The 27759-nt window shown below is 43.6% G+C and overlaps 1 protein-coding gene across 2 annotated transcripts in view; it reads left to right on the top strand.

Annotated features, from left to right (window-relative positions):
* The first annotated feature begins 2682 nt into the window (after window positions 1-2682).
* Window positions 2683-27759, top strand: part of BCR (BCR activator of RhoGEF and GTPase) — an 88663-nt gene continuing 63586 nt past the window's right edge. For both annotated transcript variants that reach the window (XM_089653239.1, XM_089653238.1), the window contains exon 1: window positions 2683-3755. In XM_089653239.1, the coding sequence (XP_089509365.1) occupies window positions 2786-3755 (970 nt within the window). In that variant the 5' untranslated portion in view covers window positions 2683-2785. The remainder of the gene's footprint in view (window positions 3756-27759) is intronic.

Here is a 27759-nt window from a genome sequence, read left to right as displayed (position 1 = left end):
TTTGGTTTTAAGGTATTACATAATGTGCTGGTATGTAATGCATACTAGCACATTGTGTCTTTACCTTGCAGGGGATTTTTGTTCTTGGATGCGGTTTACTACCGCTTTAAGCCTGAACTCCAGATAGATATAAAAGACACAAATGTATCCAACTCTGTGATCAAATGTATATCTAACGGCAAAAACCTTATTTCTTAGTTCTGGATGGGGGGGGGGGGTAATTAGAACACCTGTCATGTTTTTATTGCTGTCTGTGCTGTCATTAGGGAGATATACCCTCTATATTTCTCTTTTTTGTCTGTTTACCATTATCACTGAGATTGAAAGTAAATCCCACATTTTTGGATGTTCCCAGAACAGGAAAAAAAATATTCTTCTTCTCCTCGGTGGCGGCTGCTACACTGGGAAGGCTCACCGCACTGACACACTAGCTGCATATTTTGACAATGCTATATAAGTACCTGTAATTGCAGGCTATCCCCTCTTCCGTCTATCATAAATGCTTATGCCCGACTCATCGACCTTACTAACCGTTCCGTATCTGCCATCCCTCTCTGCCAATCCCTCCACTGGCTTCCCATTCCGTATCTGCCATCCCTCTCTGCCAATCCCTCCACTGGCTTCCCATTCCATATCTGCCATCCCTCTCTGCCAATCCCTCCACTGGCTTCCCATTCCGTATCTGCCATCCCTCTCTGCCAATCCCTCCACTGGCTTCCCATTCCATATCTGCCATCCCTCTCTGCCAATCCCTCCACTGGCTTCCCATTCCATATCTGCCATCCCTCTCTGCCAATCCCTCCACTGGTTTCCCATTGCCCAACGAATAAAATTCAAAACATTAACAATAACTTTTAAAGCCATTTGTAACTCTGCTCCCAATTACATCACCAATCTTGTCTCCAAAAAATCCTCTCTGCTCCTCCTGCTCTCTAGCTTCATTTTCTCCTCCTCCCATGTTCATCTCCGGGACTTCTCTAGAGCCTCTCCCATCCTCTGGAACTCTCTACCCCAATCTATCCGACTATCGCCTACTCTGCCCACTTTTAGACATTCTCTGAAAACCTATCTCTTCAGGGAAGGCTATCCCGCCTTCAGCTAATAACATAATCTTCTATTCCTCCTATCCGTTCATCCCCCACAGTTATTACCTTGTGTACCACCAGCTCCTCCCTCTTCGATTGTAAGCTCCAAGGAGCAGGGCCCTCCTATCCCTTTTGTATTGAACTGTATCGTTGCTGTATTGTCTCCCGTTATATTGTAAAGCGCTGAGCAAACTGTTGGTGCTATATAAATCCTGTATTATAATAATATCACTCAAATCGTCCTCTCCACTCTTCCTGCTCTCTAGCTCCCATGCTCATCTTCAGGACTTCTCCAGAGCCTCCCCCATCCTCAAGTGCTGAGAAAACTGTTGAATCCTATATAATAATATTACCCATATCATCCTCTTTGCTCCTCCTGCTCTCTAGCTCTCTAGTCTCCTCCTCCCATACTCATCTCCAGGACTTGTCCAGAGCCTCCCCCATCCTCTGAAACTCTCTACCCCAATCTATCCAACTATCGCCTACTGTGCCCACTTTCAGATGATCTCAGAAAACCTATCTCTTCAGGGAAGGCTATCCCGCCTTCAGCTAATAACAGAATCTTCTATTCCTCCTATCAGTTCATATAAATCCTGTATAATAATAATAATAATACATGTAATAAATAAAATAGTACTTTTCTGCATAAAGCACCCAAAAACACATAGGTGTGAACCAGGCCTAACATTTTTTTTTAATGGTGAATGTTATTGTCCTTCTGCGACTGCGCTTTTTTTTTTTCATACCGAACAGCGATCAACCATGACATCAGCCAGGAAGGATTCAGAAAATCCTATTGACTTTCTCTGTGTTTCCATAGTATTAATCAGTTGAGATCAAACTGCCTGACACCAAATTGGCCAAGTTGTTGAAGTCTGACACCAAGGACACACAAGAAACTCAATAGGCTGAGCCAATGGATGCTGCCACACCATCGGCTATTTAATTATTAAAGAAATGTGGGTTCACATTAAAATGACCTGGAATGGTTCCAATGAAACAAGGCAGATGTAGGACTTCGCAGGCAGAAGGGTGACATGTGGATGGAGTGGGGGATGTGTTGGGTGGTCACTAGTGGTGGATGAGCAGCAATAAAGGCATGTGGATGATAAAGCTGTCATGCTGTATACAGGGATGGAGCAGCAGGCTGGCTGGGACAGATCGATGCAAGCAGCAGTAGTAGTATCAGCAGCAGCAATGCACATCCCATCCCAGCCCTTCCTCACTGACATCTAGTATTCCACACACTGGGAATGACGTATGAGGGGAGGAGCCGCGCTGGTCCCGCCCCCGACTCCTAGACACACGGCCAGTGACACACAATAGAGAGGCCGAGTTCGAAGAAGAGAGAGCTGAGCTTCGGGAGGCTGGAGAGGACAGAGCGGTGTGAGGAGCACAGAGGTGACCCGCATACAAGCAGGACAGACAGGCAGACTGCTAGGACAGACCCTTCAATAGGCACTAAGGACATGGCTGTCCATACACTGCCTCCATTAATTGAGCCTGGGATACAGTGACATCTTGTCATCCACTTGGACCAGACAAAGCTCCCTTGTGGCCAGTTGTCCCTTGTCCTGGTCTGCATGTAAAGCCCTTGCGTCCTCCTGTACTAACCGTTTTTTTTCTGGAGACCAATGGTGGTGCTGAAAGCCTCATGCTGAGTCTCCTTGGTGAGGTGTCCCATTGGGGCCAGGGACAGGATGCTGGAGCCAGCGGGCTTTGCAGAGGCGTGGCGGGCGCAGTTTCCAGACGCGGAGCCGCCCCGCATGGAGCTGCGCACGGTGCGGGACATGGAGCAAGAGTTGGAGAGGTGCAGGGTCACCGTACGTAGGCTGGAGCGAGAGTTGAACCGAGAACGGTTTCGTATGATTTACCTGCAAACCCTGCTGGCCAAGGAGAGAAGAGGTTACGACCGCCAGCGCTGGGGGTTCGAGGAGAGGGATCCGCCGGGAGGAGGCGAAGAGAGGCCGGTGGGTTCCAGTCGTGAAGAGAGAGCCTTAGGTCCTGGTAGGGAAGAGAGAAGCCCAGAGGAAAGGACTAGAGGTCCGGGCCGCAGGGAACCACCTGTCGGCGCTCCGGACCTGTCTCCTGGGGATGTGACTCGGGGTCCCCGTCGACTGTTCAGCTTGACAGAGAGAGATGGGTCAGAACCCCGATCAGACCGGCTTAGAAGGGCAGCTTCTCACCCTGAAGGGAGTCCAAAAACCATCTTACCAGTAGAATCTCGGCGTGGCCGCTCTTCGGATAGCAGCTGTGGCTGGGATGGAGAATACGAGGAAGCTGAATTGAACCCTCGCTTTATTCGGGATAATGCATTGCCAGGTCCTGGCAGTCGTTGGGGGGAAGCTTGGCCACGTCGATCTGTCTCCCCTCAGAGTTTTGAGGACCTTGGGGGAGGGTATACACCAGATTGCAGCTCCAATGAGAACCTTACCTCAAGTGAAGAGGAGTTGTCCTCGGGCCCGTCTGGACGGGTGTCACCTCGGGGTCTTTGGGGTCGCTCCCCTCCTTCACCTGGCAGTGCAAGCCCCCCCACTCCACAGGCACCTGCTCGCCAGTGCCAGCTGAGAGTGTCTGAGGCTGCAATAGTTGGAGTAAGGAGAAGTGGACAGATCTGGCCAAGCTGTGTAGAGCCTTCTTCAAGAGATGGAGGCTTCCATGGAGATGGAGGTAAGAAAGAACAGATGTTTTTAATCTATTTGAAAAATGTCCGCTTGTCTTGCAACTTTTTGTATATTTATGTTCTGTGATATAATTTGTTTAACCTATGTTTATCAATGTTCCAACTTACACATAGCCAAAACATTTCACTTTAACACGTTGTAGATACAAGACGTGCTGACCTGCACAAAGCAGATAAGAGCAGCATCTGTAAACTTTGTTGGTTTCAGATTCATAATTTTCTGTTTTATGACCATTGTCAGCCATGAACTTTAGTTCAGGAGTAGGCAATCCTTGGAGAGGTGAGCTACCTGAACAACATAGAGGATAAATCATCAGGGTGCGGTGCTCTTTTATTAAGGTGATAACCCAGCGAGGTCCCATTAAAAGGTAAGGAAGGTTTGAAAGGTTCAGAGGTCAATAAGTAACACAAGGTTTAGTGATCAATAGTAATGCAAAGTTCAGGGGTCAATAAGTAAGTAACACAAAGTTTAGGGATCAATAGTAACGCAGAGTTCAGGGGTCAATAAGTAAGTAACACAAGGTTCAGGGGTCAGTAGTAACGTAGAGTTCAGTGGTCAATAAGTAAATAACACAAAGTTCAGGGGTCAATAAGTAACACAAAGTTTAGGGATCAATAGTAACGCAGAGTTCAGGGGTCAAAAGTAAGTAACACAAAGTTCAGGGATCAATAGTAACGCAGAGTTCGGGGGTCAATAATTAAGTAACACAAAGTTTGGGGGTCAGTAGTAACGTGGAGTTCAGGGGTCAACAAGTAAATAACACAAATTTTAGCGATCAATAGTAACGCAGAGTTCAGGGGTCAAAAGTGAGCAACACAAAGTTCAGGGGTCAATAGTAATGCAGAGTTCAGGGGTCAATAGGTAAGTAACACAAAGTTCAGGGGTCAATAGGTAAGTAACACAAAGTTCAGGGGTCAATAGGTAAGTAACACAAAGTTCAGGGGTCAATAGGTAAGTAGCACAAACTTCAGGGGTCAATAGTAACGCAGAGTTCAGGGGTCAATAATTAAATAATACAAAGTTCGGGGGTCAATAGTAACGCAGAGTTCAGGGGTCAAACAAATAGCACAAAGTTCAGGGGTCAATAGAAACAGAGTTCAGGGGTCAGTAGTAAGTAATGCCGAATTCAGGGTTCAGTAATAAGTAGTGCAGAGTTCAGGGATCTATAGTAAGGAATGTAGAGCTCACGAATCAGTAATAAGTAACACAGAATTCAGGCGTAAGTCATGTAGAATCCAGAGATCAGTAGTATGTAACTCAGAGTGCAGAGGTCAGGAGTAAGTAACATTGAATTCAGAGGTCAGTAGTATGCGCAAGGGTCAGTAGAAAGTAATGCAGAAGTCTGCTGTAAGTATTGTAGAGTACAGGGGTCAGGAGAAAGTAACTGAAAGTTGTATCGCACTGTGCAGGGGTTCAAGAGTAAGTAATGCAGAGTGCATGGGTCAGTAGTAAGTAATGCAAAATATTGCAGTGTGTAAGTAGTAAGTATTGCAGAGTTCAGAGGTCAGGAGTAAGTAACTAAGTGCACTGGGTAGTGGTAAGTAACACAGATCTCAGTAGTATTTAACTAGTTGCCGACCGCAGATAGCCGGATGACGGCTGCACTGCGGCCAGCCAGTTCTGAGTGGACGTCATATGACGTCCTCCCAGAACGCGCTCTGGGGCGCGCACCCGGCGATCTCCGTGATCGCTGTGTCCTACGGACACAGCTGATCACGTGATGTGGTAAAAGGCCAATCACAGCGGCCTTTTACCACGTGATCAGCGGTGTCCAATGACACGCTGATCAGAGGGAAATGCAAGTGCCGGTTCTCGGCTGCACTTTCCTCACGCTGTCAGATCGTGAGGAAAGTACTGCCGAGAACCGGCAGTTGTCAGAGCGGGGATCGGCACCGATCAGGGCACTGATGATCAGTGCCCTGATGATCGGTGCCCAGCAGTGCCACCCGCAAGTTCCTCCCACCTGTGCCCAGCAGTGCGCCCACTAGCTCCGCCCACCTGTGCCCAGCAGATCACCCACCTGTGCCCAGCAGTGCACCCACCTGTGCCCAGCAGTGCACCTACCTGTGCCCATCAGTGCCACCTACCTGTGCCCACCCACCAGTGCCACCCACCTGTGCCCACCCACCAGTGCCGCCCACTAGTGCCACCCACCAGTGCAGCCCAGCAGTGCTGCCAGTCAGTGCCACCAGTCAGTGCCCAGGGGTTGTGCCAGTCAGTGCCGCCAGTCAGTGCCCAGCAGTGATGCCAGTCAGTGCCGTCTATCAGTACCCATCATCAGTGTCACCTATCAGTGCCGCCTATCAGTGCTGCATATTAGTGCCGCCTATCCGTGCCACCTCATTAGTACTGCCTATCAGTGCCCTTTAGTGCTGCCTATCAGTGCCCATCAGTGCCGCCTATCAGTGCCCATCAGTGCTGCCTCATCAACGCACATCAGTGAAGGAGAAAAATTACCTGTTTGAAAAATTTTATAATAGAAACAAAGAAACTTTTTTTTTTTTTTTTTCAAATTTTTTGCAATTTTTTTATTTATAGCGCAAAAAGTAAAGCGCCCAGTGGCGATTAAATACCACCAAAAGAAAGCTCTATTTGTGAGAAAAAAATGATCAAAATTTCATATGGGTACAATGTTGCATGACCGCGCAATTGTCAATCAAACGGCGGCAGCGCTGAAAGCTGAAAATTGTCCTGGTAAATAAGGGGGTATAAGTGCCCGGTAGGCAAGTGGTTAAAGAGGTTCTAAAGGCTGAACGCTTTTCACCTTCATGAAGGTAAAAAAATCCGTGTGTGGCTTCCCCAACAGCCCCACCTAATATTTACCCGAGCCCAATCCAGCTATGTGCACAAGAGTAGCGGTTTTCCTGAGTCTCTCCTTCCTCATTCGCTGAGACACAGAAGTGGGAGTCATAGGCTGAACCTTTAGACCTTTAGTATCACTGTAAGCTGCCCATAGATGGATCAGAATTTGACTGGTTCAGTGGGGACCAGCTGAATTTTCGATCCATGTTTGGACACTGTGCTTGTACAGAAGTCGATCCACAGAACAACTTTTGTACAATTTCTCTCCTAGAAAATTTCTTCTCAATTGGCACTGCAGTCTGTAGTCTGCAGCACTGATCTGTTTATTCTGATGGCAGGGAAGTCTCCCCTCTTTAAGAATAAAAGGACAGAGTGGGAGGATTCCCCTATCCCTCTCCAATGTGTGGATGAGGGAATTGGGTCAGTTTTTTTTTTTTTTTTTTTCAATCTGCTGGTTGAACAAAAAAATGACCCATCTATTGCCAGATTTAATGCACAGTGCAGATGTTAGTAGTACATAACACACAGTGCAGAGGTCAGGAGTAGCTAAGTCACACCCCCCCCCAAGAAAAAATACCCCCCTTCCAGTACAAACATTCACCCCCCCCCCCCAAGCTAAAATTGCTGACAGTGCCAATCCCCCCTCCCTTTGTAACATGTACTCACCAGACCTCAAAGGCAGTGGTGCCCATCAGAGTATTGCACATCAGCGAAGGAGTAGCCTAGAACATAACTTGGCTCTGCAATACACATGGCCGCTCTGATCTGAAAGTCTTCAGGTGGGTTCAGGGACTTGCAGCTGGCACAGCGGGGTTGTGATCTACCTGTCACATGAGTACAATTGCTAAATTAGGATTGACCTGTTGCGGACCCCTGCTGTAGATGGTAATGGGTGCTCAGCATGGGCTGTGACTACCAGAAAAGGTAAATATCGAAGTTCTAATATAAACAGGCATATTGGTATCCAACAGACTTGCATGTTCACCAAAGCCTGTCCTAATGGGTATTCAGTAGACCAGATGCTGAAAAATTCCCACCCAGCTGGTAGCCACCAACATGGCACCAATATTGAGGATGGCTGCAGTAGTTGTATATTGACAAGTCACCCGGTGTTTTTGCCTATCTTACTTTTTTGCCTGAGCACTGTGTAGCGGATCACAAACCTTTTTTATTTTCAGTTTGGCCTGAGGTCCTGAAGACCGATTTCAGTTTTCATGCCTAGAGTACGTATTCTGGCACAGAGGAAGAAAACCTGTTCTGATTTACAATCATGATAGCTTATCTGGGATTCCATGTTATTTATAAATGCACTTTATTATAACTCCACCTTTCACCTTACTTAACCCCTTGTGCCTTTCATCTATGGGTCTGTGGCTTGTATGGTGGCTTGGCTGGTGACATCCTTGCTGCTTGTTTTGGTGTGGAGGACATTCTATGAATTGACATTGAAAGAATCAAGCGATTGTTTGCTTTATGAATGCATTCTGTAGTTCTCTACCTAGTAGTGCTTAAAACGGAGTTCCAGCTGAAAAAATTGTAGCTGCTGACTTTTAAAATACAGACACTTACCTGTCCCTCGGTCCAGTGATTCTCTCACTGGCTCCGTCATCTTCAGTGTGGGCACCCGGCTGTGACCGTTTCACAGCCGGGTGCCCACTGCGCATGCACGAGAAGCGCTGCACTTTGTGAATGGCCCCGTAGTTTTCTGGGACCTGTCACGTGTCCCAGAAGACTATGGGGAGAGAGGGAAGGAGGACAACTTCCGCTTCCGATCACCTTAGATGATCGCAGTGGAAGTGGGAGCAGGTACCTGTTAAATTCGAGTACCCGCTCCCCAAAGGTGCCAATCCTTAATGGGGAGCGGGGGACAAAGGCTTAAAGTGGAACTTCCCCTTTTGGGTGGAGCTCCTCTTTAACTAGGTAGAGAAATGTAGACTGCCCCAGACTTTCAAGCCATGCATATACTCTTTCTTACCAGTTTAAACAGCAGTAGGACGAGGAAAACTACTCCGACAAGCTGCTGCCTTACTGCCCTAACTTTTATATACAGAAATTCAACTACTCCTGTTTAAGAAGTTCAGGAACAAATATCATATACAGGCATCTGATGAGTCACTGGGTGTTCTTTTAGGTGCCATGCACACTAGCTACAGAAAAAACTGGATAAAAAATACTGGTAATAGCATTTTTTTTAGTAATGTTTAGGAGTTTTTTTTTTTTAGAGTTTTTACCGTACATGTAGATAAAAAAAAAAGTTAGAAAAAAGCTGTTAGGGGCGTTTTAGAAGCGTTTAGCGTTTTTTCCTGGTGGAAAAATGCTCCCAAAAATTCTACGAAAAATTTTTTTTTCTTCTGCTCCTAAACGCTGAAGGTTTAAAATTGCTACTAGCCTAAAATGGTGTGCATGGAGACATAGGATAAGGCTATGCAACTTCTAGGATCAGAAAAAAAATGCTGATAACCGCTTTAGGAGCTTAAAAGAAAAACGCTAGTGTGCATGGAGCCCTAACTTGTCCCCGTCCTACAATTTTTAAATGTAGATGTTGGACGTCAAGTACAGAGCAACTAGAATTCCCCTTAAGGCCCCTTTCACACGGGCGTTCTGTATTTTTCATCAGTTCAGTCATGTTTTTTCCAAGAAAAAAACGGATCAATTCACATCAGTTCACAACAGTTTTTCATTAGTTCACATCAGTTTTTCAGCAGTTTACGTCAGGCTTACATTTGTTTTTCATCAGTTTACATCCGTTCTTTTGTTAGTTTCCATAAGTTTTTCATCAGTTTACATCCGTTCTTTTGTTAGTTTCCATAAGTTTTTCATCAGTTTACATCCGTTCTTTCGTTCGTTTCCATACGTTTTTCATCAGTTTACACCCGTTTTTGTCCATTTACATCCATTTTTTTGTTCGTTTCCATACGTTTTTCATCAGTTTACATCCGTTCTTTCATTTGTTTCCATACGTTTTTCATCAATTTACATCCGTTCTTTCGTTTGTTTCCATACGTTTTTAATCAGTTTACACCCGTTTTTGTCCATTTACATCTGTTCTTTCATTCGTTTCCATACGTTTTTCATCAGTTTACATCCGTTCTGTCATTTCCATACGTTTTTCATCAGTTTACATCCGTTTTTATCCATTTACATCCGTTTGTAACCTTTTACATCCGTTTTTGTCCATTTACATCCGTTCTTTCGTTCGCTTCCATATGTTTTTCATCAGTTTACATCTGTTCTTTCATTTACATACGTTTTTCATCAGTTTACACCCGTTTTTGTCCATTTACATCAGTTTTTGTCCATTTACATCCATTCTTTCGTTCGTTTCCATACATTTTTCATCAGTTTACATCCGTTCTTTCATTTGTTTCCATACGTTTTTCATCAGTTTACATCTGTTCTTTCTTTTCCATACGTTTTTCATCAGTTTACATCAGTTTTTATCCATTTACTTCCGTTTTTGTCTATTTACATCTGTTCTTTCGTTTGTTTCCATACGTTTTTCATCAGTTTACATCCGTTCTTTCATTTCCATAGGTTTTCATCAGTTTACATCCGTTCTTTCGTTCATTTCCATACGTTTTTTCATCAGTTTACACCCGTTTTTGTCCATTTACACCCGTTTTTGTCCATTTACATCTGTTTTTCATGTGTTATGCTTTTTTTAACGGAAGAAAAATAGGGTTTTCATCCGTTCACAAAAACGGATGTTAACAGATGCGGGCATTAACAGATGTAAACAGATGATCATCTGTTCACATCCACAAGTCCATAGATATACATGGGTGTCCGTTTTTCATCCGTAAACGGACAGATGAAGAACGGACATTCAGAACATCCGTGTGAAAGGGGCCTAACAGCTCACACGTAAGATAAGTTTCTAAAATAACATATTTGGATGGAAGTCTTGGCCATACAATGGCCATGTACCTTATTATGCAATCTCTGAGGACAAATTTAAAATATCGATTTTATTATATCCAGTCAGGCAGGCCCTTGTGCCAAATAGTTACTGAGAAATATAAAGGAGATTGTACAATCACATTGTATAGTGTGTGTATAGTCAGCCTGGGTTCACACTGATGCGGTGCGGAATTCGCATCGGTTTGTGTGCGAATTCCGCATCATAATTGCACCCCTTTCATGCGAACCGCTGCGGGTGTGTATGTTAAGTTAACAACACCCCGTAATCGGCTTGCAAAAGTGGTGCAATGCCCAGAATCAGATCGTATAGGTGTGAATACCAATGTGATCCGATTCTAGTGAGGACAAAAAAAAAGGGTCCTGTGCCTTTTTGGTGCGGATGCGGTGCGTTTTGAGCCATACAAAATTTTGTATGGCTTAAATTGCACCACACAGAACCTGCCTGTGATTTACACAGGAATGTGGTGCAGTTCATGTGCGAAATATGCCACACCGCAGTATTGTGAATCCAGGCTTCAAACCAAACTGCAGGCACATAAAAGCACAATTCAATCCAGTTTTGTGTTTGTTGAAAAAAAAAAGACATTTATTTTTAGATACGGTTAGCAGAAATACCCAAATCTGTCTTGGTATCCACTCCTGGGTAATCTGCAGCACTGCATGCTTGGGGAGGAGTGCAGAGCACAGGGATGACCTCACCCTTTTGCTGCTGCGTCTTCATTGTGTAACCATGGGATGTGGTAGATCTGGACTGCGTTGCTTTTCTATTGCATAGCATTTAGGGTAGTCCAAGATCTGGCAGTGCTATCTGGCAGGGGTGCCTAGATCGCAGAATTGCAATTTCTTTGACAGAGAAAACAATTTGCCAATATTGTGTGTAATTGCTTTATGCCTAAAGTTTTTTACGTTTTACGCATAGTTGCATTTTGTTTCAGATTTTAGCTGTTCGATCCAGACTTTGTGAGGGCTTACGTAGGCAATGCCTTCAGAAATGAAGCTGAGTAAAGCCTCCATACTGCACAGTTTGATAGGTTATCTTTATCTGGCAAACCTGATCTGAAATTAAACCTTTTTTTATGGCTGGCATCGGCAGTTTTCTTACACAGGTCGGAGTGCAAATAAAACGCTGGAATGATGGTCAGAGTACATGAACACGTATCCAATTAACACACTTTACCCTCTTCACCCATCTGAATAGAAAACATTGTCAAACAATTCTCAAATAGATAAACTGAACACATTTTGAATACAATTTTACTAAAGGGTTCCAGAGGTGCCTGCCCACCTTTTGAGAAATATTTCAATCAATTGTAAAGGGAAAATTTGAAAAAAAAATCAACCATGTCCTACTTGTATACTACAATTGTTTTGCACAGATCAGCCCTGATTCTGCTCCTCTCGGGTCCCCTGCTGGTGCTCCTGGCTGTTCACTCTCTGCTGAGTGCCCCCGTAGCAAGCTGCTTGCTATGGGTGCACTCATGCAGGTTCACCTCCGAGCTGCACTGCCTGCATTCATAGACAAACAGTGCAGCTTGGCCCCACCCTTGCTCCCTCTCACAGGAGAGCCAATGGCTCCTGCTGCTGCCCAAGTCCCTGTGAGAAGAGGAAGAGAGGGGAGAGAAGAATGCAGCTGGCACAATGCTGGATCCCTGACAGGCTCAGGTAACCGAGAGGCGGAGGAAGTAATAACTTAGTGGGGTGTTTTTTACCTTAAAGTGTTACTAAACCCAGGACCCTGCATTCACATACTATATCTGCTCTCCCACAGAACATGGAAATGCAATTACTTTTGTAAATATAAACTGCTAAATACCTTTTCTCATCAGAAGTTAGAGCAGTCTTGTGACTTCAGCTGAGCACTGGTTAAAGCTTGTAGGAGAAGTTTTCTTTCTGTTCTAGGAGGATGCAAAACCCCTGACCCTCTGTCTGGACAGTGCTGATTGGCCCTGTGCTGATCATTTGCACTCTCCCAAGAAAAAAAAAGAAAAAAAATCTAGCAATACACACTAAACTGAGCATGTGGCTACAGGTTTAGACGTGGACATTTGAACAAGAGGAGGGGCAGAGAAGACAGGATCAAACAGCCTTTTTACATAATGCAGAGGATTAACTCCTTAGGTTCCACAGTGAGTATAACAAGCATACCTTACTGCACATACAAACTGATTTTACTGTTGTGGGTTTAGTAACACTTTAATGAAAGGAATGCAGTCAATGGACACATAAAGCACAGTTCAGCCATGCCCCTTGCTTCCTCCTCACTGGCTGTGAATGACAGCAGCGGGAGCCTGTGATTTCTTCTGCTGCTTCTGAGCCAGTGAGGAGAGAGAGAGCAGCAATGCTACTCTCGTGCACAGTGCTGGATTGAGATTGGGCTCGGGTAAATATAAGGGGGGTTGGGGAGGGGGAAGTGCATACAGAAGGGTTTTTTACCTTAATGCATAGAAATCATTAAAGTAAAAAAAATACCTTCTGCCTTTAGCACCACGTTAAGAGCCTCCTAGGAGCTACAATCCCCGGAGGGTATCCCAACATATCCAGTTGATGTTAGGCATCATCTTCTGCACCACTTGAATCTTGCTGCTGTGTGTGATGGATAGCCTGGCTGACTAAATGTGGCAATTTTAAAAACACATAGTGGGTGGCTTTGTCAGCTGCCCGAGGCCAACATCCCTCAATTGAAAAACCAAAGGTGCCCGATGGAATAATTTCAGCTGAACAGCAGCTGCATCTAGTGAGGTGCAGGTATCATTCGGGTATTTTGTCAGCTGGCGGAATGCAGTAGATGCAGCGGGAGATTCGTTCATCAGTGCTGTATAGTGTGGATGGGGGAAGCTATTAGATTCTTTCTGTTCAGCCTGCATATGTGTATGGCCAGTTTTATAATAAGGCTGAGGAAGTGGGAGAGAGCTGAACTAAAGCTGGCCATAGGCGACTCAAGCCGATTCCTGCTGAATTGAATAAAATTTGAGCTGTGTGTGACCCTGTAAGTACCACTCAGCTTGACAAAAGTCAGATGAACCAGATGGGAAATTATGGGCAGCACTTCCGCCTGGAAGTACTCGGGTCGTTGGTTCAAATCCCAGCCATGGCACCTCCTGCCTGGAGTTTGCATATTCTCCCTGTGCCTGCGTGGGTTTTCTCCGGTTTTCTCCCACACTCCAAAGACATGCTGGTAGGTTAATTGGATCCTGTCTAAATTGGCCCTAGTATATGTATGTATGAATGTGAGTTAGGGACCTTAGATTGTATACCCCTTGAGGGTTAAGGGCTGATGTGAATGTACAATGTATATGTAAAGCACTGCATAAATGGCGCTATATAAGTACCTATAATAAACAATGGGCCAACACTGAATCCATCCTATCAGATGCAGTCATTGTTCAGCAGCTCCACTGTATTCAGGCAGCTGCTGAATACAACAGCTGGCAGGGGATTCCCCACCCACACTGTTTAATGTCAATGGGGGAACTGATTTAAAATCCAACCCTGTATGGCTAGCTTCAAGATGAATTCCAGGTATGGTATATTTTTACATGGTTACATTTGTCCAACTTGAACCAATGTTACTATATGTATGCCATACTGGAGCAGACAGAGTTGTTCCAGCCATCTCCTCTTCCTTGCAAGTCCCATGCTGAGTGGATGCTCTGCTGCATTCTGAATACAAGAGGTTGGCAGCCCAGCACAGGTGCCATTCAGAGAATGCCTTGCATTTTCTAAATGAATGTCAAGCATTCTCTGATTGGTGGAGGTCAAAGGCAGGGCAGTGATGTCACTCTCTCCAGTCAGAAAACTCTCCTCTAAATGTACCTGTCAGTAAATCATGTGTGATGTGGACATTGCGGGAGACAGCAGGGGTCCTGAAAAAGACAAATCACTAGATTTCCTCACCCACACTAAGGCCCCTTTCTTATCAGGTCCGCCTGTCAGTTTTTGAGGAGGACCTGATTGGATGGTCCACGTAGCTCTGTGGACTGGCGGGTGTAAATGGACCTGTGTCTGCTTATACCTGCCTACCTCCAATCTGATTCACTAAAAATAAATGGAAGAGGATCCGTTGCCCTTCCATCTAGTGCACAGGTGTCAAACTGACGGCCCTCCAACTGTTGCCAAACTACAAGTCCCATGAGGCATTGCAAGATTGACAGTTACAAGCATGACTCCCAAAGGTATAGGCATGATGGAACTTGTAGTTTCTCAACAGCTGGAGGGCCGCAAGTTTGACACCCCTGATCTAGTGGATCAGACCGGAGGGCAGTTGGGTGTAAACGGACAGCCGGTCCATTTACATCCAACCACGCATACAGCAAAGTGGGCTCTTTCTGTGTCTGCTCTGCATAAAGTGAGCGGACATGGATTTGTTGTCAGATTCCCTGCTAAGCAAAGCAGATTCTGCCCCATGTGAAAAGGGCCTAAACATCAAGAATGGATGAATCTTGCCTACCAGCTATTGCATTCTGACAGCCAACACCTGTGGCTGTCAGAATACCTGAACAGTGCCAGCGTCTGACTTGAAGCAGGCGCTGTTTAACCAAGAATTTTCCATCCAGCTCCTTTGACAAAATTCGGTTGAAATCCGGAACGAATTTCGGACGCTTCAACCATACTGCCGCTAAATAAATTGTCCTTCTAGAGAACTCAGTCTCATTGTCCAAGCATGGGGATTTAATCCCTGGGGTAATGACATCATTGAGATTTTTCAAGGAGATGGCTGAACAAAATAGAAGCAGAAGTTTTCATTGTGTGTCATCTGCTGTTTATTGAGGATCTGTTTACAGACAGCCAGGCTGTGCTCACTATGTGGTCAGTGAACTCAGATAGGAGACTATATAATGCCAATGAGTAAACAGCCCGGGGCAGATGTCTGTGAATTGCAACCTGTGGTCAGGCAAAAAAAATATTATGGGCTGCAAGTAAATGATATTATTTGTTTCATCAGAAGTATGAATAAAATGTACATACAATGGGCCCAGCTAGGTATGGAGGACAATAGAAATATGTTTTTTTAATAAAGCTGATTACTGTTTGCTGTTGTACACTTGTGCAAAGTACTGGTTAAACTGAAACAGAAACAGTATCTCAAATGTTCCTAGTTTTGTACAGAAAAAAGAAGGCCTGGATCAAGTAACTATCGGGATTTTATTGCTGTCTATGTGGAGGGGTTATTTCACAATTTCCTGACAACAGGAAGTAAGGGAAAATCTCCAGAAAGTGAAGAAATTCCTCCTTTGTAGTTGTTTATCTAACATCAGATACGTGTTAACATTTATAGGTAAAGTTGATACAGGGAATATCCGATTCCCTCTTGGGGGATCAGGAAGGGATTTTTTTCCACTGCAGGAGCAAATTGGATCATGCTTTGCTGGGTTTTTGCCTTCCTCTGAATCAACTGTTGGTGTAGGATTATAACTTTTTTTTTTTTTTTTTTTTTATGGTTGAACTGGATGGATGTTTGTCTTTTTTCAGCCAGACTAACTGTAACTGTTAAAGCCAAACTGCAGGCAAATATGGGAAACATTTAAAGTCTAGGTAACTGGATAAATAGATGTGCTTATGCAAGATGCATATTTTTGTAAATCTCTATCTGATGATGTTATTTTATTGGATATTTGAGTAGGCTTTTGGCCTTTCATGTACCTATTTCCTGTCTATATCTTGTCGTTAGACAAGATTTTGACTTTTGAGATGTGTGTGTATGTGTATATATATATATATATATACAGTGGGGCAAAAAAGTATTTAGTCAGCCACCAATTGTGCAAGTTCTCCCACTTAAAAAGATGAGAGAGGCCTGTAATTGGCATCACAGGTAGACCTCAACTATGAGAGACAAAATGAGAAAACAAATCCAGACAATCACATTGGCTGATTTGGAAAGAATTTATTTGCAAATTATGGTGGAAAATAAGTATTTGGTCAATATCAAAAGTTCATCTCAATACTTTGTTATATATCCTTTGTTGGCAATGACAGAGGTCAAACGTTTCCTGTAAGTCTTCACAAGGTTGGCACACACTGTTGCTGGTATGTTGGCCCATTCCTCCATGCAGATCTCCTCTAGAGCAGTGGTGTTTTGGGGCTGTCGCTGGGCAACACGGACTTTCAACTCCCTCCAAAGGTTTTCTATGGGGTTGAGATCTGGAGACTGGCTAGGCCACTCCAGGACCTTGAAATGCTTCTTACGAAGCCACTCCTTCGTTGCCCGGGCGGTATGTTTGGGATCATTGTCATGTTGGAAGACCCAGCCACGTTTCATCCTCAATGCCCTTGCTGATGGAAGGAGGTTCGCACTCAAAATCTCACGATACATGGCCCCATTCATTCTGTCCTGTGCATGGATCAGTCATCCTGGCCCCTTTGCGGAGAAACAGCACCAAAGCATGATGTTGCCACCCCCATGCTTCACAGTAGGTATGGTGTTCTTTGGATGCAACTCAGCATTCTCTCTCCTCCAAACACGACGAGTTGTGTTTCTACCAAACAGTTCTATTTTGGTTTCATCTGACCATATGACATTCTCCCAATCCTCTTCTGGATCATCCAAATGCTCTCTAGCAAACTTCAGACGGGCCCGGACATGTACTGGCTTAAGCAGGGGGACACGTCTGGCACTGCAGGATCTGAATCCCTGGCGGCGTAGTGTGTTACTGATGGTAGCCTTTGTTACGTTGGTCCCAGCTCTCTGCAGGTCATTCACTAGGTCCCCCCGTGTGGTTCTGGGATTTTTGCTCACCGTTCTTGTGATCATTTTGACCCCACAGGGTGAGATCTTGCGTGGAGCCCTAGATCGAGGGAGGTTATCAGTGGTCTTGTATGTCTTCCATTTTCTAATTATTGCTCCCACAGTTGATTTGTTCACACCAAGCTGCTTGCCTATTGCAGATTCAGTCTTCCCAGCCTGGTGCAGGTTTACAATTTTGTTTCTGGTGTCCTTCGACAGCTCTTTGGTTTTCACCATAGTGGAGTTTGGAGTGTGACTGTTTGAGGTTGTGGACAGGTGTCTTTTATACTGATAACAAGTTCAAACAGGTGCCATTGATACAGGTAATGAGTGCAGGACAGAGGAACCTCTTAAAGGAGAAGGTACAGGTCTGTGAGAGCCAGAAATCTTGCTTGTTTGTAGGTGACCAAATACTTATTTTCCACCATAATTTGCAAATAAATTCTTTCCAAATCAGCCAATGTGATTGTCTGGATTTTTTTTCTCATTTTGTCTCTCATAGTTGAGGTCTACCTATGATGCCAATTACAGGCCTCTCTCATCTTTTTAAGTGGGAGAACTTGCACAATTGGTGGCTGACTAAATACTTTTTTGCCCCACTGTGTGTGTGTATATATATATATATATATATATATATATATACACATACACACACATAGACATGGTTTTCCTTTGTACAACATGTATTTAATTTCTTTTTCAATAAAATAAGTTAAAAAATAAACAAATATGGGAAACGTCTTACCGTAGAGATTTGTTTTCACATAGAATTACACAAATGCTTGAATATGGTTATATATTGACTTCCTGTAATCCTCTGTGCAGCAGCACTCAGACTGAGAAAGGGAGGGGCAGCAGACTCAATCAGCACTTTACGCAGTATACATATGCCAATTAGCTATAACATTATGACCACCCACCATAACATGACCACCCACCTAATACGAAGTCCCCCTGTTGCTGCCAAAACAGCCCTGATTCGTCGTGGCATCAATTCTACTAGACCTGAAGGTCTGCTGTGGTGTCTGGCACCAAGACGTCAATAGCAGATCACTGCCTCCGACGGCTTGCTTTCTTCCCAAAGTGCATCATAGTGCCCTCTCTTCCCCTGGTAAGTGATGAACACACACCCAGCCATCTGCATGTTGTAAAAGAAAACACGAGATCCAATTCTGATGCTCACTTGCCCAACAAACTGCAATGAACTGTGTGTTTTGACACCTTTCTATCAGAACCAGCATTAACCTTGTCAGCAATCTGAGCTACTGTAGCCCCTCTATTGGATTGGGCTGCACAGACCAGCCTTCACTCCCCATGTGCATCAATGACCCTTGTCCACCCATGACCCTGTTGTTGGTTTGCTGGTTTTCCTTCCTTGGACCACTTTTGGTAGTTCCTAACCACTTCAGAACAGGAATATCCCACAAAAGCTGCAGTTTTGGAGATGCTTTGTCCCATTCATCTACGCATTACAATTTGGGCCTCGTAAAAGTCACTGAAATATACTTGCTCAATTTTTTTTCTACTTTCATCAACTTCAGAGACAACATATTCATTTGCTGTGAAAAATATCCCACCCACTTTCAGATGCTATTGTAATAATTAATGTTATTCACTTTACCTGTCAGTGGTTCTAATGTTATGGCTGATCAGTGTATGCCGAAAGTGATCCTATAAGGCAAATAATAATCTTAAAAGAAGGTCCCTGCATTAGAAGAGCCCTTTTACCTGTGCGGTGTGCCTGCTACCTTTCCTCCATGCCAGTGTTCTAGCCTCTGTCAGTTATTTCAGCTTTTAACATTTTTTTTTTGTTTACAAACGTTTTTATTGAGAGATGGACTACAAAAATTGCACAACTTCATGAGGTATAACATACATCAAGAAAAAGCACATAGATAATGAACAGTAATATAAAACACAATCATAGAAAAATAAAGATCAAGTACATATACACACATATATATTCATGTATGTGTGTGTGTATATATACACGGGGCTCTACAAATCCCAGGCACCGGGTCAGCATATTGTTTAGAAATTGCATCCTGGCACCTGGAGTTTTGTCAGCCGTCTGCTGTCTGGCACCGGGATGCCCCTTAACTGATCTTGGGATTTGAAATTCCCACAGCTTAATCTCCTATCCGTACAGACAAGAGGCATTCTAATTGATCAGCACCATCACATGGACGGCGCTGACCAATCAGAATCCGTCCAGCTCATCCTGTCAGTACTGGGAGGGGAGGAGAGAGAGCTGCTGGGATTTCAAATCTCTGGACCAGTGAAGTGCCATCCCTGAGCCTGACAGCGGGGGATCTCGGGACACTAGTACAATGGGACTGGGGGGGGGATGGGGAGGTCATCCAGTGTAATATATATATATATATATATATATATATATATATATATATATATATAAAATGTGTGTGTTAAATGTACATCATTATTATTGTAAATAATATTGTAAACAATAAACACATACAGTGTATCTTCTCCTAAATGGTTAGCACTTCCGCCTGGCAGCACTAGGGTCGTTGATTCGAATCCTAGCCATGGCACCACCTGCCTGGAGTTTGCATGTTCTCCCTGTGCCTGCGTGGGTTTCCTCTGGGTACTCCGGTTTCCTCCCACAAGCCAAAGACATGCTGGTAGGTTAATTGGCTCCTGTTTAAATTGTCCCTAGTATGTGTATGTATGAATGTGAGTTAGGGATCTTAGATTGTACGCCCCTTGAGGGTTAGGGACTGATGTGAATGTACAATATATATGTAAAGCGCTGTGTACATTGCCGGCGCTATATAAGTACCTGAAATAATAATAATAATGTCTATTCACAAGGCAGCTGTTTAGGTTCCATTCACTCTGTTTTTTCAAATCGCAGTTGGAATTGCTGCGATTCTGCCTGCAATTTCAAAAACGCACTATAAAAGTGTGAAAATGTTCCGGAACCTTTTTTTGGGTGTCGCTTGTCCTCTGATTTTGTTTGTGCAATCGCAGAGCATTTGACATGCAGAAAAAGCACCACGATCATGAAAAAAATGTCTTGCGTTTTCAGGTGCCATTGAAATCAATGGCACCTGCAAACGTGATTCCGCATTTTCACACTTTTACAGCCTGTTTTCAAATCACGGGCAGAATCGCGGCGATTCTGGCTGCGATTAAAAAAAAATCTAGTGTGAATGGAGTCTTATTGTTTACAAATTGTGACATCCGGCAGGATTAGTGAAAAGTAACACAGCCTAGGGCTGGAGAGTTTCATGGGCCAGAAGAATGTTTGTTTCCTTCTCTAACTAAATCCACTTCTAAATGACAAAACAAGCGTAAAAATCTATCCCATGTATTTATACATTGTATTATCTCAATTTTACTGGGTGTTCAGAATGGTGCAGTCATGAAGATGTATGGTCATAAGCACTGGTAAATGGCCTGGGATGTAAAATGATTTCTCCTGTCAGGAGAAAAGCATAAATAAAATAATAAACCCCAGTGTGCGTGAAGCCTGGGTGGAAATATGTTTCATCATCTTGGCTGAGCATACTATGGCAATGCACCTGACATCACTGTATCTGTTTCCTGTCCTACCAGCCACACCATTCCACAAACATGGGAACTTCCACCATGGCCTGACCTGCTAGGATACAGTTGTTTTTTCTCCTGCTTAAAGCAGAGCTTCAGTCAAAATGTAAAAAAATAAGTCCGCTACAAAAACCGTCCCTCTATCCCTCAGTGTGCTCACCGCAGCTGGTTTCACAGGCCGCCTTCTCTCCCCAGTGCCAGCATCTTAAGTGTGGGCACCCTGCTGTGACAGCTTGCGGCTTCACAGCCAGATACCTACTGCGCATGCGCAAGAAGCTCTGCGCCTTGTGAATGGCCCCGTAGCCTTCTGGGACCTGTAATGTGACCCAGAAGACTACGGGGAGGGAAGGGGGAGGACAACTTTCACTTCCAATTGCCTAGGTGATCGCAGCGGAAGTGGGAGCAGGTACCTGTCAAAATTGGGCACCCACTACCCCCCCTCACCACTACTTCTCAAAGCTGCCAATCCGTAACGGGGAGTGGGGAAGGAAGCCTTTAAGCAGAGCTTTCCCTTTTGGGTCGACTAGGGCTTGTCATTTAGGCTCCATTTAACCCCTTCACGCCTAAGGGTAAAATAAATCTTAACACCTAAGCACAATTTTGCAATGTTGACATGTGTTAGCAAAACTGTACATATCACAACTACTTTGTACATCCAGGTGGATTATACCGCGTTTGTTTCAGGACAAATTGGGATTTCATTTGGTGGTAAATGGTAATGGATATCTCCTGATTTTTTTACATTTTTTTTTTGTTTATTATTATTACCAAAGGAAAAACATTTTTGTTGTTATTATTATTATAAAACTTTTTTTGTTTATTATTATTACCAAAGTAAAAACATTTTTGTTATTATTATTATAAAACTTTTTTTGTTTATTATTATTACCAAAGGCCCAAACTGGTAACAAAAAAATGTTTTTAAATTCAGCTGTATATTTCTTGCTACTACCGTAACCTACCAAAGAACAACTCAAAATAATTTCTCCTGCTCCTGACAATCGCAGCTATACCGTGTGTATGTTAGTTGTTGTTTGTACATAGTTACATAGTTAGTCTGGCTGAAAAAAGACAAAAGTCCATCCAGTTCAACCATAGGAAAAAAAAAAAAAAAGTTATAATCCTACACCCACAGTTGATCCAGAGGAAGGCAAAAAAAACAGCAAAGCATGACCCAATTTGCTCCTGCTGGGAAACAAAATCCTTCCTGATCCCCCGAGAGGCAATCGGATATTCCCTGGATCAATTTTACCTATAAATAACCCATACTTGTAGTCTTCTTTTTTTTTTTTTTTTTTTTTTATATCCTGCTACTTACTGGCACTGATACTAATTTAAAAATTAAAAAGTGAAAAAAATCATGACCAAAAAATAAATAAAAAACTGACCCTGACCTTTGACCTTGACCCAAGCACTAACTCCGGCACAGACCTATATCTAACCGTGATCTAGTTATAATTTTTTTTTTTAATTTTAAGTTTGTTTTTTAATTATTATTATTATTTTTTTCACACATACTTGTTTTTTTCTCTGAAAGGGTAGAGAGAGATACAATGTATCTTCTCCATTCAGAGAGTGAAAAGAAGGGGGATGGGCTTCACAGTGACTGATCACTGTGATAGCCAATCAGAGGCTATCACAGCGATCAGGTGACTCGGAATCTGGAGTTTCGGGTCCCGATTGTAACAACAGGACCAGAGGCTCTCAGTGGCACCCCAGTCTTTTGACAGGTGCGCAAATTAGCAGCCTCACAAAAAAAAACCCAGTTCTGTGAGGATGCAAATTTCCGTACGGTCGGCATCAACAGGTGCTAAGCTAAAAAAAACGCTGGAAGTAGCGTTTAGGAGTGTTTAGTGTTTTATTAGTGTTTTTACAGTACATGTAGGAGAAGAAGAAATAAGCTAGAAAAAAGCCATCAGGAGCGTTTTAATAGCGTTTAGGAATGTTTAGCATTTTTTTTTTCTGCTGGAAAAACACTCCAAAAAACTCTACAAATCAATTTTGTTTTCTGCTCCTAGACACTGAAGCTCAAAAAACGCTAATAGCTTAAATGAGTGTGCATGGACACATAGGAGAACACTATTTAGCTTCTAGGAGCAGAAAAAAATGCTAATAAAGTTTCTAGGAGCTTGAAATGCTAGTGTGCATGGAGCCTAAAGTGTATAACAGACAAAAAAAAAAATATATATATATATAATTTTTTTTTTTCTTTAAGTTGTGTACATCTCTGCAATGTACACAATTTTTTATACCTTTTAGGCGCTCAGTCACAGGTACAACAGTACTTGCTGCCACTATGAAAAACAATCTAGGCTCTAAAATGGGTTTCTTTTTTTTTTTTCTTGTTTTTTCTGTGACTTTTCCCACTGGCGAGATTACCCAGTATTTCCTGTCATTATGACAGCCTGTCAAAAGGAAAGGAGGCAAGGGTGATGGGGACACAGATGGCAATAAACCCCTCTCTACTATATTCAAAATGACTATGAATGTGTTTAGTGGGTGGGCAGTACTGTCACTAAAAGACATGGAGTATGTGGAAATAAATGGGTAATGGTGGTATATCAAGGCTGCTCAAGTTTCTAGCCATTGGATTAAATACATTACAGCTGACACCCAATATTTCTGTACAATGATCTTGTTGTCAATTTAGCTGGTTTCTTGAGATTACCTACCAGCTTTTGATCTCTGGACCGTCCTTTTTTTTTTTTTTTTTTTTTTTTTTTTTTTTCTTAGCTACCTTTTTGTGTTTATGAACCACAGATAGAATAGAGTCAGGGAGAGGCTTTTTTTTTTTTTTTTTGCTGCTACAGACCATGACTGATTCTTAGTGCACCAGCCAATACACCCGGAACGACTGAGGCAGAGCACATGACTAATCATTCATCCTATGTATTATGTTTATGGTTCGCAGTTTTAATTTAAATTAGAACTCCAGCCTTACGTTCAAGCAGTATTAACCCCTTCCTGCCACCACCTCATGGCCCAGTAGTGTCAGCCCCTCCCTACAGCCTTGATTTGCCTGCAATGCATTGAGAAGCACAGAGACCCAGTGATATCATTGAGTCGTAAATAAGGTAATGAAAATGGAAAGGTTTTATTTAAAAATGTAATTTCGGATGTTGAAGTGAGGAAAATGTAATCAAATTAAAGTTTAGCTTTAAAGTTTTGTTCACACTAGAGGTTGGGGCAGTGTTAATTTTTACACAAAATTTTGATTTAGTCCTTTCCTTTTGACTAAAATGCCATTTAGTTTTAGTTGTATTTTAGTCTTCTGAATTGTTTTAGTTTAAGGCTCCATGCACAGTAGAGGGTTTTTTTTTTGTTTTTTTTTTTAAGCTCAAAAACTGTGGACACAGAATGCTGGTAAGAGTGTTTTTAGTAGCTTTCAGAAGCATTCAGGAGCGTTAGTGTTTTATTAGCGTTTTTACAGTACATGTAGAGGGAAAAAAAGAAAGCTAGAAAAAAGTTTTTAGGAGCATTTAGCAGGTTTTTTTTTCTGCTGGAAAAACACTCGAAAAACTCTACAAAAACATTTTTTGCTCCTAGACACTGAAGCTCAAAAAATGCTAATAGCCTAAAGCAGGGCTTGAAATTTCCACTCGCCTGCTCGCCAATGGCGAGTGGAAATGGTGGTGGGGGCGAGTGTGTCCCCCAGGGCCGTCTTGCTGAGCAGGCTCGGAGCTCAGGCCGGATTTGTCATTGGCACTGGGAGCCGTCAGACTGCTCAATAGCTGAGCTCCGTGAAAGTAAAGGAAGGAGTGTGTGCTGTGCTCTCTGCCTCCCCCTAGAGTGCAGTACCTGGATCTGTGAGTGAACAACGAAGTACTGCAACTTTTTATGGGGGGGGGAGGGGGTTTGTGTGTACGTGTGTGCATGTACAATTGTACACGTGTATGTACATGTGTGTATCTGTACATGTGTCTGCGTGTATGTACATGTATGTGTGTGTTTGTACATCCGTACATGTGTCTGTGCGTGGGTATTTCTGTGTATGTACATGTATATGTGTGTATTTATATTTCTAATTGTCTGTACGTGCCTGTGTGTGTATACATGTCTGTTTGTGTGTGTGTGTACATGTCTGTGTGTGTGTGTGTGTACAGGTGTCTCTGTTTGTGTGTACAGATGTCTCTGTTTGTGTGTGTGTGTGTGTGTGTGTGTGTTGGTGGCGAGTAACTCTAAGGCCTGGCTAGTAGCTCAGGACTTGAAATTTTAAGCCCTGGCCTAAAGTAGTGTGCATGGACACCATAGGATAACAATATTTAGCTTCTAGGAGCAGAAAAAAATGCTAGTGTGCATGGAGCCTTAGCCGTATCTTAGTCGACTTAAATAGTGTTAATTCAGTCGACGAAATTACCACTGGTTGGGGGGGGGGTAGTAAAACCCTGTGGTTTTCATGCTTTTACTACCCCTATCCTCAACCCCCTTTAGTTGCGTACAGGAGTGTATACATGCCATGGCCAGAAAGCGGGATTTACACCCCCCGTCGCTCTCAGCAGGTATAGCTTCCACTAAATGTGACCCATCCAAGTGAAGGGGGCTGCTCTACCAGTGTCCTGCAACTGTGTGCAATGCATGCGATTGCAGTGTGCTAGTGCAGTGAGCAAGGAGTTAAAGCAGGCAGTGAGGAAGCAATACAATGCCTCCTTGCTGAAAAAGAAAAGAAGGTGCTATTACCCATCCAATGCTCTTCCCAGGAACTGGGCAGGTGCGTGATCCACAGTTGCTTATCCGTTCCGGAATGAAATTAAATCGATCCGCACTACCACCATTGCTGTAAAACCTTCGTTTTATTAAGTCGACCACAGTAAAAACATCACAGATACAAAGGTTGACGCATTTTGGCTGAACCTCTTCACGCCGGACACACACAAATGTGCGGCCTCCCTGCGTCTGGGCATAGACACCAAGCGGCTGCACATTTGCGGGCAATTTAAAAAAAACATATGTGCTGAGAGCGCAGACCCTGCGCACTCCCAGCACACATGTCCGGTACTCACGGAAAGGTCCCGGTCTGCTCTTTCGATGAGGACCTTTCCCGATCATGTGACCGCCATGACGACGCGTCACTGCAGTCACATGATCCCTAAACCCCGCCCCGTCCATCCCGGCTTCTGAAACTCTTAAAGGGCTGGGAGGCGCCGGCGTGAAGGGGTTAACAAGCCGTAGTCATAGGCATGGTCTTGGTTTATGACTAAGGGCTCATGTACACTGCAGCTGCTAAACTGATGTTCAGGATCTTTTGAGCGTTTTTTTCAGCAGCCCCTGAACTCTCCCTATAATGTTTTCCTAGGTGTCCATGTACACATAGTCGTTTACAGGCAGTTGAGTTTACAGTCCTTTTTTTTTTTTAACGCACCAAACTTGCATTCAGGAGTAGATTTTACCAGCTTTTCAAACGCCAAATGCTTGTAAATGCGGTTAACCGCGTTTATAAACATTTAACTGTTCCATATCCATATGCTGTCCAGAGCCTTTTTTCCTAATCAGAAATGCATGCAAAGCATTTTCCATGTATTCAAATGGACCTAGTACACCAGTGCAATCAGAGGCAGGTTTCGCGTGAAGGAAAAAATGGCAGAATGTGCTGCATTATGCTCATGATGGGATCCATAGTGAATACAACCAGAAAAGACACACAACAAATACTGCTCTCTCTGCTTCTACTCTCTCTATTTCTCTCAAAATGTCTGAAATAGTTAATTTCTTACTATTTTTCAGTGCATTCTGGGCATTTTGGAAGGTCTCCTGAGGTTATCTTTAAAAAAAACGCTTCTAAACGCAAACGTGCATAAACGCGGTATGCAAACGTGGCTAAACAGACGATTTTTAACCTACGTTTTCCAGCAGTCAGTTATCATCGTTCAGAAAAGTTTTCCAAACGCCCCGTGTACATGAGCCCTTAGGCTTGTTAAACCGAAATGTGTCAACCTTTGTACCTGTGATGTTTTTTACTGTGGTCGATTTAATAAATCGAAGACTTTAGAACAATGGCGGTAGTGCGGATCGATTTCACTTAATGCCTCCTTTCTGGCTTCTAAATGCTGCCTGAACAGTGACCTGAAGGCAGATCACTCTTCAAAGACCAAAGCTAGTGTGATTGATCCCTAAGACTACGTTCACACTAGCGTTATGTGCAGGCGGCAGAAAGGTGTTTGGGAAGCGTTTTTACCGCTTTCCAAATGCCTCGGACAATTCTGCACATTGCAGCACATGGTGCTGTTCAAATGGGAGCGTTAGCGTCACGTTGCGGCAAAACGGACACCTCTGGTCGAGTCAGGAGGCGTTGAAGCCTCCTATTCTAGTCTATATGGTACCGCTCTGCAAACGCCCAGCCGGCGTTTGCGGTGCTTTTGCAGCGTTTGCGGAGTGTTAACAGCATGCAAACTTTATTATAGGCGTTTGTGGGGTGTTTTTAACACTCAGCAAACGCCTAGCAACCGCTGCTGAACCGCACATGTGGCGTTTGCAGAGCGTTAAAAACACTCCGCAAACGCCGGACCAACGCTTGTCAAACACTATAGGGGCGTTTGGCAAGAGTTGGAAAAACAGTGAAGTGTGAACAAGCCCTAAGAGTGGCATGGCTTTCCAAGATTTTTAAATTTTTTAGCACCACTTTGTACCGCGACCCTGAATTGCACTTTATCAGCCTGTTTTTATACTGCGTATATTCTCAGGAAGGACTTTGTCAATATTTAAGGTCACTTATTTTTGCTGAGTAACTACAAAGCCATAAAAATCCTCGACACCATCCTCTAACATCTAGAAGCGGATCGCACATTTGTTGCTTTCCTTTGTGCGGCTCCATAATACACGAAGATGCTGCAGGGGGGGGGATAAGATGGGCAGATGTTAATCAGGCACATCTTGTGTAGGCCATCTGTCTGTGCTGCCGGTGATTTTCACATTTGTAGTGTGGGGGGCACCTGCTATTCCCACAGCACCCTGGACCCCTGGACACCCCAATCTG

Source organism: Staurois parvus, unplaced genomic scaffold (genome assembly GCF_062004578.1).
Source record: "Staurois parvus isolate SC_StPar_1 unplaced genomic scaffold, SC_StPar_1.0 ptg000704l, whole genome shotgun sequence".
Taxonomy (NCBI): domain Eukaryota; kingdom Metazoa; phylum Chordata; class Amphibia; order Anura; family Ranidae; genus Staurois; species Staurois parvus.
This window is presented reverse-complemented; position numbering and strand designations above follow the sequence as displayed.